The sequence below is a fragment of the Enhydra lutris genome, unplaced genomic scaffold (assembly GCF_002288905.1).
Source record: "Enhydra lutris kenyoni isolate GAN:26980312 unplaced genomic scaffold, ASM228890v2 scaffoldscaffold2, whole genome shotgun sequence".
NCBI classification, from domain to species: domain Eukaryota; kingdom Metazoa; phylum Chordata; class Mammalia; order Carnivora; family Mustelidae; genus Enhydra; species Enhydra lutris.
The window spans coordinates 61,481,668-61,494,745 of NW_019154086.1; the positions used below are offsets into that span (position 1 = coordinate 61,481,668).

The 13,078-nt window shown below is 35.8% G+C and overlaps 1 protein-coding gene across 4 annotated transcripts in view; it reads left to right on the forward strand.

Moving 5' to 3' along the window:
• The window catches only part of LOC111149136 (Cbl proto-oncogene B), a 216,429-nt gene that overhangs the window by 152,503 nt on the left and 50,848 nt on the right, over positions 1-13,078 (forward strand). For all 4 annotated transcript variants that reach the window (XM_022506080.1, XM_022506103.1, XM_022506087.1 and 1 more), the window contains 2 exons: positions 6,009-6,194; positions 7,850-8,215. In XM_022506080.1, the coding sequence (XP_022361788.1) occupies positions 6,009-6,194; positions 7,850-8,215 (552 nt within the window). The remainder of the gene's footprint in view (positions 1-6,008; positions 6,195-7,849; positions 8,216-13,078) is intronic.

Consider the following 13,078-nt stretch of genomic DNA (forward strand, 5'->3'; position numbering starts at 1 on the left):
GTTGAATCCTATTGGCTAGTATTTTGGCGAGAATTTTTGCAACTGTGTTCATCAAGGATATTGGTCTGTAGTTCTCTTTTTTTGATGGGATCCTTGTCTGGTTTTGGGATCAAGGTGATGCTGGCCTCGTAAAATGAGTTTGGAAGTTTTCCTTCCATTTCTATTTTTTGGAACAGTTTCAGGAGAATAGGAATTAGTTCTTCTTTAAATGTTTGGTAGAACTCTCCCGGGAAGCCATCTGGCCTTGGGATTTTGTTTGTTTGGAGATTTTTGATGACTGTTTCAGTCTCCTTACTGGTTATGGGTCTGTTGAGGCTCTCTATTTCTTCCTGGTTCAGTTGTGGTAATTTATATGTCTCTAGGAATTCATCCATTTCTTCCAGATTGTCAAATTTGTGGGCGTAGATTGCTCATAGTATGTTCTTAAATTGTCTGTATTTCTTTGGTGTTAGTTGTGATCTCTCCTCTTTCATTCATGATTTTATTTATTTGGGTCCTTTCTCTTTTCTTTTTGATAAGTCTGGCCAGGGGTTTATCGATCTTATTAATTCTTTCAAAGAACCAGCTCYTMGTTTYRTTGATTTGTTCTATTGTTTTTTTTGGTTTCTATTTCATTGATTTCTGCTCTGATCTTTATGATTTCTCTTCTCCTGCTGGGTTTAGGCTTTCTTTCTTGTTCTTTCTCCAGCTCCTTTAGGTGTAGGGTTAGGTTGTGTACCTGAGACCTTTCTTGTTTCTTGAGAAAGGCTTGTACCGCTATATATTTTCCTCTCAGGACTGCCTTTGTTGTGTCCATGACGAATGTTTAATGGCAGTTAGAATTCTTTTGCTATAATACTGTTAGCCAATATAGTGTACATTAAAAATGTGTATGTGTGATTAAGAAAGATCACCATTGGCTATGTGTACATGTCCTCAAAACCACTTTATATTTTCCTATAATTCCAAATTTTATGTAGTGAATTATGTTCTTTAAAATGAGAGAAAAAAAGTGGAATGGTAAAAATGTAGTTGTGAAGACAAAGGAGATGAGCTCCAAAATCAATACAACTTATTTATTATGGTGAACAGTTTGACAACACCCATACCCTTCAACCTGTTAACCTCCTCTTTACTACTTCTGCTCTTATTATTTATTTCTATATTTAAGATGCTTTCCAGATCAAGATGAAAAAAATAAAAATGCTTGTTAAATTCTAGAAGCTTGTGTTAATGATCAGAATTCATAACAGCAAATAATCCAAGTGACATTTTTGACTTTTGAATGCATTGTAAGACTTTAGTCTAATTATTTGTTTAGGTATTTGTTTAGGCCTTGAGAGTGAGAGGAATTGTCTAGGACAAAATAAGAAATAAGGGTGGGAACCTTTTGTTTAAGGATATCTCTGGTAGAATTGTCTTTTGGTAGTGAAGTTGAGCAAATTTTGACTGGAACTTTGGAGATGTAATAGATGGTATTTTATCAGTTCTCTATCAAAAGAGTCAACACTCCTAATTATATCATCCAAATAAAAATCAAATGTTTTGTAGCAGCTTTTATTTCATATTTCATTTAATTTTATTAGCCCATAAGCCCATTAGCCTCCATGAAATGGATTAACCTTTTTGAAATCCACAGGTGGATATTAACATGGGGGTGATTTGTGCAAGACTGCATGGCATTTTAAAGTTCTAGCTGCAATTCAAACATTACATATAGAAAATATACATGGAGGAAGTCAGATTACATGTGTCTAATTTTATGGTCATTGTTTTTTATAATCATTTGGCTTTAGGACTTCAGTTTGACAGTTAGCCACAGTTGAAATTCACATATTCCAATCAATTGTATCCCTAAACACGAAAATACCTCACTGTTACTATTCAGGATTAAATAAACGTTTTCCTACTCTTCCACTCAAGGAGTTCTATGTACATGTGCTAAATCTGTATTTCTATACAGAATGGAGATGGTAGTGATTGTGAGGACTGTGGACACATCAGTAAGAGGTGTGTAAGTTAGCACAGTTCACTCTTAGAATTGAAACCCAAGCTAGAGAATAAGTTCCAGGCTTGTTGTTTGTTGTTGCTATTTTCCCCCACAACTCCTTTTATCACACATCAGAAGTAGAGAACAGTAAATGGCCCGAGTGATCTTGGGATGGGGATTAGACCTGTGGGAGAAGACACAGGAGGAAGAGCTGACGGAAATGTCTGACTGTAGAATCTATCTGGAAAAGAATACAAATCGGCCGACTGAAGGTGACTGGCCACATGCCTGTGTCACACCTCAGCCTTAGAATCATTCGTCCTTCCTACCTACAAGGGAAAATTCTGATACTGTGGAATCACAGTCCTTTAAAAGATCGTTAAATATTCCAATATTATATACTGACAGGGTATAGTTTAAAGGAGAAATAATTTTAGATCTACATTAAATCAATCTATTTGCTTCTCTTTATTTTCAGAAGGGAAAAAAGGGCCAACTTTCCATTCTCATTGAGTTGATAAGTTTTGATGTCATGAATTTTTAATGTCTCATCGAAGAATTTAATTATGAGCTGGGGTGTGAAGCATTGTGTTTGGTGTCTTTTCTCCTTAGACTATCAAATAGGAAGGAAAATGGTGATTATCCAAATAAATTAAAAGTGGCCATTTACGTAACCATCTACTAAAACTACCTACTAAGAATGTTTACAGATGTTCATAGTTAGCATTGAATTTTGCCAGCAATAAAAGTTAATGCAGAGTTTCAGTACTTTTTTTTTTTTAAGATTTTATTTATTTATTTGACAGAGAGAAACACAGCGAGAGAGGGAACACAAACAGTGGGAATGGGAGAGGGAGAAGCAGGCTTCCCGCTGAGCAGAGAGCTAGACGCAGGGCTCCATCCCAGGATGCTGGGATCATGACCTGAGCTGAAAGCGAAACTTAACAACTGAGTCACCTAGGCACTCCACAGTACTCTTAATTCAGAATTGTTCATAGAGTAAAAGGTTCAGCAAATAATAATGCATTATTAATCTAAAAGGCATTGTATATTATCTACTCTTACATGGGGATTTTACTATAATTCAGGAGAACTCAGGAAAATAAATACATTATGGTAAATTTAGTCCACATAATCAATAATGATGAAATGTTCTTTTTTTCTTCACTTACAAATATATCTTCCATAAAATCCTTCTAAGTCAACTTACAGATATTGTAATGCTTCAAAATGAATTAGTTTTTCAGGAGGATGCTATATAATCACCTTGAGACTGCAGTATGAATTGTGCTGAAGCAAGGTCTGCTTCTAGTTATATTCACGAAGCTGTTGAGAGTGTGCTTTTTGGGAGGTATCTAGAAGTTCAAGGTTATTGCTGTACCATGCACATTGTTTGGATGTCTCTCCTGAGGATTTTCAGTATACCCTTTCAATAGCTAACAGCTCATTCATTTCACATCAGATCCAACTCTTTATTTAAACATATTAGGAATTTGGTAACTTTAAATAGTAATAGTTAAAGCAAAAGTCAAGGTCTAATAGTGTTGGTGGGCTGTTGGCTATGTCAGAATTCTCTTTTTCAGGTAATGAAGGAAGCAGAGAGAGAGTTGTGGAAGAAAAGTGCTCAGAGGGGCAGAGGTTTTATTCAGCAGTCTGCTTTGTGTTCACCTAGCCCTGAAAACTTTCTCTGCTAACAACTGAATGGATAAAATGCTATATATTCACACACACATACACACACACACACACAGAGTGTTAAAAATGCTTTGTTGATCTGTGTGTGTGTGTGTGTGTGTGTGTGTGTGTGTGTGTAGTTTGGAATAGTGACTGTGGATAGTTTTGCTTCTTGAGTCTGTTTTGTAAAGCACAATAACCAGATCAACAAAGATCAACAAAGCATTTTTATTGGGTGATATTTGGCTAATTCTCAGAGAATGTAATTTATCCTAATGGGAATGGTGGAGAATTAGAGATTCTGAGACATCTCCTGATCTAAAATACCATGACACTGTGAGGCACAGAGTTTATATCAGGATTTCTTTCTCTTATTTGTATGATCATTTTTATTCCAGAAGGTTCAGATTCCTGGCCATGTGAGGCTCCATGTCTTTTTGGGTAAAATCGTTATTTTAAGAATCACTGGCTATGTTAAAATCAGTTTGTTATGACTACAGAGTTTCTACTTTTTCTCTTCTAATTTAATAACAATTGAGTTTGGGTTTTTGGTTCATTTGTTTGTTTTTGCCTCATCACAGGGTGAGAAATATAAAAAAGAATCATGGAAGTACTTAAGAGAAGAAAAGGTTCTTAAAATTGTCATGTGAAATTATGGGTAAATTTGTTGACCTATTTTATTAGTTGGCACCCTTGAGAGAAACAAAGAATTGGCAGTTTAGCAATGTCATGACAACATTCAGGCATATCTGAGGTATAGTCTAGATGATTTTGTGTAGCCACTCAAATTTATTTTTAAGAAGCCTCAGGGTGCCTCGTGGCTCAGTCTGTTAAGCATCAGTCTCTTGGTTTCAGCTCAGGACGTGATCTCATGGGTCCTGAGATGGAGCCCTACATTGACTTCTCTGCTCAGCAGGGAGTCGGTTTGAAGTTTCTCTCCCTGTGCCTTGCCCCCTCCCAATAGATAAACAAATCTGTTGAAAAAAGCCTTTACAGTAGGGACCATAACTCCCCACTCCTTAAATGTGGTCTGAATTCCTTGCAGCGGGTATAGAATGGATGGGGGAAGAAAAAAGCAGTAACTTGACAGGGAAGAAACCTTGACAAATAGTATCTTAGCCATGTAATCAAGGTCAGCATCAACAATGATGAATCTTATTGGTGGTGTGTCCCTTGATATGACGTGGTTAATATATTACTTCACTTTCGTCTTCCTTCCAAAGCCCCATAGCCCTAGTCTAATCTTGAGAAAAACACCAAACAAACCCCAATTTTAATTAGAAAAAACTTTAAACAGTGTAGCTAAGTGTGGTATGAACACAAATCTATCATCCCCTCTCAGATAAAGACAGAAGGGCCAAATCTTTGTCACTGTTGCTAAGCTCAAATTAAATCATCAGTTGTTGACATTGGCTGCTCTTAAAAAGGTGAGTAATGTTAGGAGAAAAATGGTAAACAACAATCCTAACACTCTAAAAATACTAGCATTAGGAAACAGATGACTTTCAAAGCATAGTAGGTATAAAAGTAAAACCTAGATCTCCAAAGAGCTAGTAACTTAGCCTTGAAAAGGAAACTGCCTGATATTTCATAACAGAATATTGTTTACTTTGGTAAGGCTATTTGATTAATTGGTATGGTTTTTGTATGAAATCACAATCAGGTTATGTCACATTAAAAGAAAAATTCCAAAATAAAAGAAGGTTACATATGTACAAATCAAAGTACTTGTTACTGGCTTTTCGAAGCCATTTTATTTAGAAGACAAAGGAGAAAACCTTTAGTAACAAAGAAAAGCATTTCACTTGAGGATTTCTTTTCCATGTGAAGTCCTAGGGAAAAAACAATTGGGCTGTTTTTATTTTACATACACATTTTTATATTTTAGACCCTGCCTGATTTAATTGGTTGGTAGGAAAGTGGACCATGCAGTGGATACTTTGTATGGAGCAAAATGACTTCTAAGTTCTAGAATACACTATACATCAAAGATTTAAGAAAATTCTATAGTACAAAAACCAAGAACAATGTGCATTACTGCATTGTGTATTTCTGGCTTCCTCATAAAATGTGGATGGTTTTTTGCAGGAAATGTTTCCATTTGATTGTTTTTAAACTATGATTTTACTCTTCTTTTTTCCTAGGCCTTGTCTGCAGTATGTAAGAGAAATTTACCCATTTATTCTTTACATAATACTGCCCTTGAGGGACAGTGTGAGCGCTTTCCGTCTGTTAATCAGAGTAAACGGAGTTTAACAGATGTTCAATGGCAGACACCTTCTCAAACCAAATGTCTTCCTTAAGAACTGAAAGGCATACACTTTACACATCAAATCAATGTCATCTTTCTCCTTCTCTGTTCTAGTGCACTGACAGGCAAAATTCCCCAGTCACATCGCCAGGATCCTCTCCCCTTGCACAGAGAAGAAAGCCACATCCAGATCCTCTCCAGATCCCTCATCTAAGCCTGCCACCAGTGCCTCCTCGCCTGGATCTAATCCAGAAAGGCATAGTTCGGTCTCCCTGTGGCAGCCCAACTGGTTCACCAAAGGTAAACAGATTTTATTAGAAACACAGGTAATTTAAGTGATACTTATTGATTGCTCAGGTTCCTTTGAATTCTATTCCTTGAATTCTTATGCTCTTAATTGTTTATGAAGAACTTTGATGTGTTTCTCATTTTGTTTATGGTAAGCCTACTGCCATATTTTTGCTTTATTACTGTAAAAGTTACATAATTATTCAGAGAGAACGTATGTCTATAATATCTACTTGATTTGCAAAAATGCATAGAAGAATAAACATGGTTATTCTGTAAAATGGATTTAAAAAGTCATTATAAGTATTAAAACAAATTGCATCCCCTTATCGAATGATATTTTACACTCATTTTCACCATGTCATGACAAGAAAAAATGTAATGAGGGTATATTTGCATAAGGGCTTATGATGTGATAAAGTATCAGCCATATCTCAAGGTGACTCAGAAGAGGGAGCTATTTGTATAGTACTTTTTATACCCGAAGGAATTAATTACAAAGAATTACAATATTTGCAAAGTAATTACTTTACTCTTTAATTTCAAAGACAGAATTCTAACTATGTAAATCTAAGCCTATAGTTTGTTTTAGTTTTATGAGGACTTTTTTTCCCCAAATTTGATAAGGGCTTATTTTGCTTTATTAAATATAAGACTTAAAAAGTTAATTCCATTTGGTAATATGCTTTAGAGTCTAAAATGAATCAGAAGCACAATATTTTAGTAGTAGTTGATCTTGATTACAGTTAACTTGGTTGTAAAATTAGATTAAGACTTTGTAGGATGGTATTTAGTTAGAATTATGTAAACGTATAGCACATTCCTTTTTTCTATAGTATTTTCTACCCATAAAAGCACAAAATCATTCATCAGATGAACCGTGTATCTAAAAACAAAACCATAAAAGTCACATAGACTTAGTTCAGGTACATGTACCTTCATAGTTCCAGATGGGATTTAGACTGATTTTTTTCATTTTAAGGATCCATAAAAATTCAGATAAGTTCTACAAATAATGCTGCTCTATTATTTGTGATTTTCCACTCTTCTGGTAATAACTGGTAAAATAGGATCAAAGCAGATTTGCCCCTTAGCAGTTGCTTTATGTTGCAGTAGCAAATATGAAAATGGCAGAACCAACACTTTCATTCTTTCGGAAATATTACAAATCAAGCTGCCCTTTCAAAAGCAAAACAACAGCAGCTTTGATAGTTTTCTTTCTCTTTCCTTAATTGTGTAAAGGTGCAAATAAATTAACGACTAAATACTATTTTCGGTCAGTCAAATCATCACATAATTTTGATACTCTGCTACTTTTTCCTGTAGAGTCTTTACATTCCTTAACGCTTCATGTTTAGTTTATGTATTCATTTTCATTCATTTATGTTTAGCTTAACATTTTATGTTTAGTATAGTCCTTAACATTTTATGTTAAGTTTATGTATTCATTTTCTACAAAAAATTCTAATGAGATATATAAGCTTTTCACTAATTTTTAAAAATGTAATAAATTGATGATAAAAAGAAACATTAAAAGGTGACACAGGAATCTGCTAAAATTCCGTTATGGTTTAGAAAACAAAAATGATAATAGACTAGTCTGGAAATCACTTTTCAGTGTGTGGTACAACTTCTAATTTATTTATTTTTCTATTGTATATCTTCAGTCTTCTCCTTGCATGGTGAGAAAACAAGATAAACCACTCCCGGCACCACCTCCTCCCTTAAGAGATCCTCCTCCACCTCCACCTGAGAGACCTCCCCCAATCCCACCTGACAATAGACTGAGTCGTCACTTCCATCATGTGGAAAGTGTGCCTTCCCGAGACCAGCCAATGCCTCTTGAAGCCTGGTGCCCCCGGGATGTGTTTGGAACTAATCAGTCAGTGGGATGTCGACTCTTAGGGGATGGCTCTCCAAAGCCCGGAATCACAGCAAGTTCAAATGTAAATGGAAGGCACAGTAGAATGGGCTCTGACCCCGTGCTTATGCGGAAACACAGACGCCATGATTTGCCTTTAGAAGGAGCCAAGGTAAGAAATAAGCAAAGCAGAAGCTAAACAGTCTTCTCAAACTCTACTGATAGGAGGTAGTAAAGTAGTATAAAGGGTTGGGAGTGGTTTGTTTTTTGGTTGTTGTTGTTTATTTATTTATTTATTTTTTGCCTGGTGTGGCACTTCCCTGAAGACCTTTAATTATCTCCAAGTTATAAATAATCAGAAGCTCATTAAAACTTAAAAGAAGTCAGGAAGACGGTTCTAAGTAATGATTTAATTTTAATGAGAAAACACTAGACAGTTTGTGGGAGATTTATTTCACCTTCCCTTATTTCATCTGCCAAAACTTTTTCTTATTAATAACTTGTTGGTGGGAGAATCAGCACTGTTTCTTTTTTTTTTTTTTTTTTTTTAACTCACCTGATCCTATCTAATCTGAAAAAAAGTTGACTATAACATATCATAAATAGGCCACTGGAATTGTGGCCAAGGACAGTCACCTCGTGCATCCAGGTAAAATGAACTTCTCCCAGACATAAAGACACCATTTCCAGGTCCCTCTTACAGAGCAAACTCTTTCTCCATAAAACTGAAAGAGACGGCACGTGTGTTGAGCTCTGACTTGAAAGATATCACCACTATCATTTATAGACCGAGGAAAGAATTTTAGCTTGCAGCGAACCAAAGAGGCAACAGCAAAAATCACTGAGTTTAGAATTCTTGGTAGGCCCTTGGCAAGTTGTACTCTAATATTTTCTAGTATTTGCTACCATGATATTTTTGGCTCTGAGATCAGATGGTTGTCGTCTTCCCTCCACTGAAGGAGGCTTTGCCTCTTTTGAAGACTGTAATATTAAAGTGATGCCTTTCTGTTGATCTTTAATTGTTATTTTAGAAGAGTAATCAATTCCTTCAAAGTAATGGTTTGCACGTGATGAGTTCAGCGTATATTCAAGAAAAAAAGAAATGTGAATTATGACATGTATTCAACTTCTGTGTGTGTGTGTCTGTGTCTGTGTGTGTGTGTGCCTGTGCATATGTGCGCACATGTGTCGTGTGTCAAGGTTAAGTGATAATGAAAACTTTGTATAATAATATTTAACTTCAGAGATTCGAGGGTAGGATATGAAGAGTCAAAACGTCTAGTGTGGCATTCAAAACAAAGGGGAGGAGCGGTGGGAGTTTGCCATGACTCATTGCCATGACTCACCTCAGTACCTTCATTCAGCATTTTAAATATATCATCTATTTTAAATATAAAGATCTGTAAATGTTTCCCCCAAGGTCATCTAAACATGTAAATGGAAGAAAAAGTACTTACAAAAGCATTTTTATAATGTTTTCTGAAAATGGAGTGCTTATCATCTTCGATTGTATATTTCTACAACCTAGAGCCTGTATCGGAAGGATCTGCTGGGTTTTTTTCTTTTCTGGGTTTTTTTCTTTTTTTTTTTCCTTTTTTTCCTTTAGCCTCTATTATTTTTTTTTAAAGATTTTATTTATTTATTTGACAGAGATCACAAGTAGGCAGAGAGGCAGGCAGAGAGAGAGAGGAAGGGAAGCAGGCTCCCCGCCGAGCAGAGAGCCCAGTGTGGGTCTCGATCCCAGGACCCTGAGACCATGACCCCAGCTGAAGGCAAAGGCTTAACCCACTGAGCCACCCAGGTGCCCCTAGCCTTTATTATTTTTCATTCATACGTGATCATACTTGTCTTGAGATGAGTGTTGGAATGAGCTCTGCCGTGAATTAATTGGTTACATTTCGCTACATACTACAATTTATTTTGTAATGGATTTTGGATGGATTTTTAATGGATTTTGGAAATACTTATGTAATTATTTTAGCCAATTCATTGAAGACATCTTATTTCCAGATCTTTTTACATAATATGTTATACAGTTTTGGCACTAATATAAACCTGCCCTTTTAAGCCCTAGAACATCCTGGCTGTTAATTTTTGTATGGAAGGTTACTATTTTTTAAATTGGTGTTATAATTTCATAGGCTATAGGTATGAAATTTTATTATGTTAACTGGAGGTATGAAATATTAATAGTGACTTCAGTTTTGAAGATTCCTTTAAATGTTTTCTATGTGAATGTTCATGTCCTAATCATTGATACATATTAATGTCCCAGAGAACATTGAGTAAATTGCTCAATATCTCTTAGTGAAAGCTGAATTTTAATCTTGTTTAGTTCTGGCTAAATATCCTCATTAAGATTCTTTAAGGTTTAATCTCATATGTTGTGTATATTAATAATGCAGTGTTTATATTCTCAAAGTAAATTTCATGTTACAATCAGACATAAAATTTTAACCAAAATTAGATGTCTAAGATTTATGATTTCAGTCTAGTTGTTCAACTTCTATGGTGGATTATAAGGAAGGATCTACATATAGTTAATGTAACAAAGAGTGTAAAAGAGATGTCTCCTCTTTTTCTCTTTTATTTTCTTTACGAAGGAACTTCAGTAGACCACAAGGTACATCATAATTTACATACAGTAGAAAAAGCCTAACTCCTCTTCCCATTTCTCTGTTGGGAAACCTAAGAGGCTGGCTTTAGCTAACATCTGACAGAAGACTGAGTCCATCTGGGATCTTGGGGTTCTCAATTTCTGTGATCCTGCCTTGGAATTTGCTTCTCACCTTATATCTTTATAGTTCCTCCATCCAAACTGGTTAAATTTCACATTCATTAAGTGCTTTGTAGATGTAAGACCCTCCTGGTGTCTAGGATAACTGGAATCCCAGTGTTCTCTTCCCTTTCAAATTTAACAAAAAGTTTTTATTAACTGACAAGGATAAGGCAAACCTAGTAGCTGAATTTTAACAGGGCTAACCATATTATCAACACAGATGAACCAGGCTCTGGAATCAGAACTGAGTCTTGTAAATGGGATTGACTCCTTAATTTCTTTCTTCTGCCTTGATGTTGGTGTAAAGAAATGCAATTGATTTCTGTGCATTAATTTTATATCCTGACACTTTACTGAATTCCTCTACAAGTTCTACAGATTTGGAGTGGAGTCTTTTGGGTTTTCCACATATAGTATCATATCATTTGCAAAGAGTGATAGTTTAACTTCTTCTTTGCCTATTTGGATGCCTTTAATTTCTTTTTGTTGTCTGCTGAAGCTAGGACTTCTAGTACTATGTTGAATAGCAGTGGTGATAATGGACATCCCTGCCGTGTTCCTGACCTTAGCAGAAAAGCTTTCAATGTTTCTCCATTGAGAATGATATTTGCGGTGGGTTTTTCATAGATGGCTTTGATGATATTGAGGGATGTACCCTCTATCCTTATACTTTGAAGAGTTTTGATCAGGAAAGGATGCTGTACTTTGTCAAATGCTTTTTTAGCATCTATTGAGAGTATCATATGGTTCTTGTTCTTTCTTTTATTAATGTATTGTATCACATTGATTTGCGGATGTTGAACCAACCTTGCAGCTCTGGAATAAATCCCACTTGGTCGTGGTGAATAATCCTTTTAATGTACTGTTGGATCCTATTGGCTAGTATTTTGGTGAGAATTTTCACATCTGTGTTCATCAAGGATTTTGGTTTGTAATTCTCTTTTTTGATGGGATCCTTGTCTGGTTTTGGGATCAAGGTAATGCTGGTCTCATAAAATGAGTTTGGAAGTTTTCCTTCCATTTCTATTTTTTGGAACAGTTTCAGGAGAATAGGAATTAATTCTTCTTTAAATGTTTGGTAGAATTCCCCTGGGAAGCCATCTGGCCCTGGGCTCTTGTTTGTTGGGAGATTTTTGATGACTGCTTCTATCTCCTTACTGGTTATGGGTCTGTCAGAACTGAGTCTTACTTCCTACTCTAGAATTTACTTTGTGGAGGCAAGTAACAAAGTACATCTTTGCCCCAACTCAACTTATTTTTCTTACCTTTTTTTAAATGAACAGGAAGATTGATTTATGACATAAAAAATATTTCCTTATTGTTTTAAATTCCAGTATTATTAATATACAGTGTTATATTAATTTCAGGTGTAGAAGTTGTTCAGCACTTGCATACATCACCCAGTACTCCTCATCACAAGTGCACTACTTAATCCCCGTCCCCAGTGGCGCCCCCCCCCCCCAAACACACACACACATCTCCCCTCTGGAGAACCACCTGGTACCTCTGGGAACCAGAGTTAATAGTCTTTCTTGGTTTGTCTATCTTATTTTTCTTACTTTATAAAATGGAAGAGTAATAGTACCTTATCTAGGAGAATGGTTACCTTCCAAATACCTAAATTCTTCTATTCCTCAGGTCTGGAATAAAACCAAAAGTCATAGGTAGACATGAAGGAGCAGTAGAAGTTGTAATAGTTGACATTTTCATTCAAAATAGTTGTCTTTTTTTTTTTTAAACAAATTTGAAACCCAAATCATCATCTCTTTCTCTCCTTCCTCTCTTTTTATTTATCATAATTCCTAATAAGTACATAGTAAGCACTTGGTTGCTGAGTTAGTGCAGTATTTAAGCTGATGGTAGAAGCAAGAGAGTGCGTATGTGCGGGGGTTGGGGCAGGCGAGGGCAGGTCAGGGAAAGGGCTTGGAGGAAGAGGACATCCATGATATACAAGGAGGAAAAACAGGTGTGTGTGTGTGTGTGTGTGTGTGTGTTTTAATGTATTTTTCCAGCACTGGCCTTCAGCTGAAGGTAGCCTGTAATTTTCTCATTTGAAATAGGAGTCTTTTCCTCCTATTTTTCATGAGAATGGTAAAGGTTACAATGTATCCTCACCCTCCATACCTGGCATGCAGTTTTTAAAACCTTTTATCATGGGAATAAAGGGGAAGGGGATCTAGATATTTGGAAGTTGAGGTATCTTCACATAACTGTCAGTCTCTCCAATGGTAAGCAAACACACGCTTGTGTGAAATA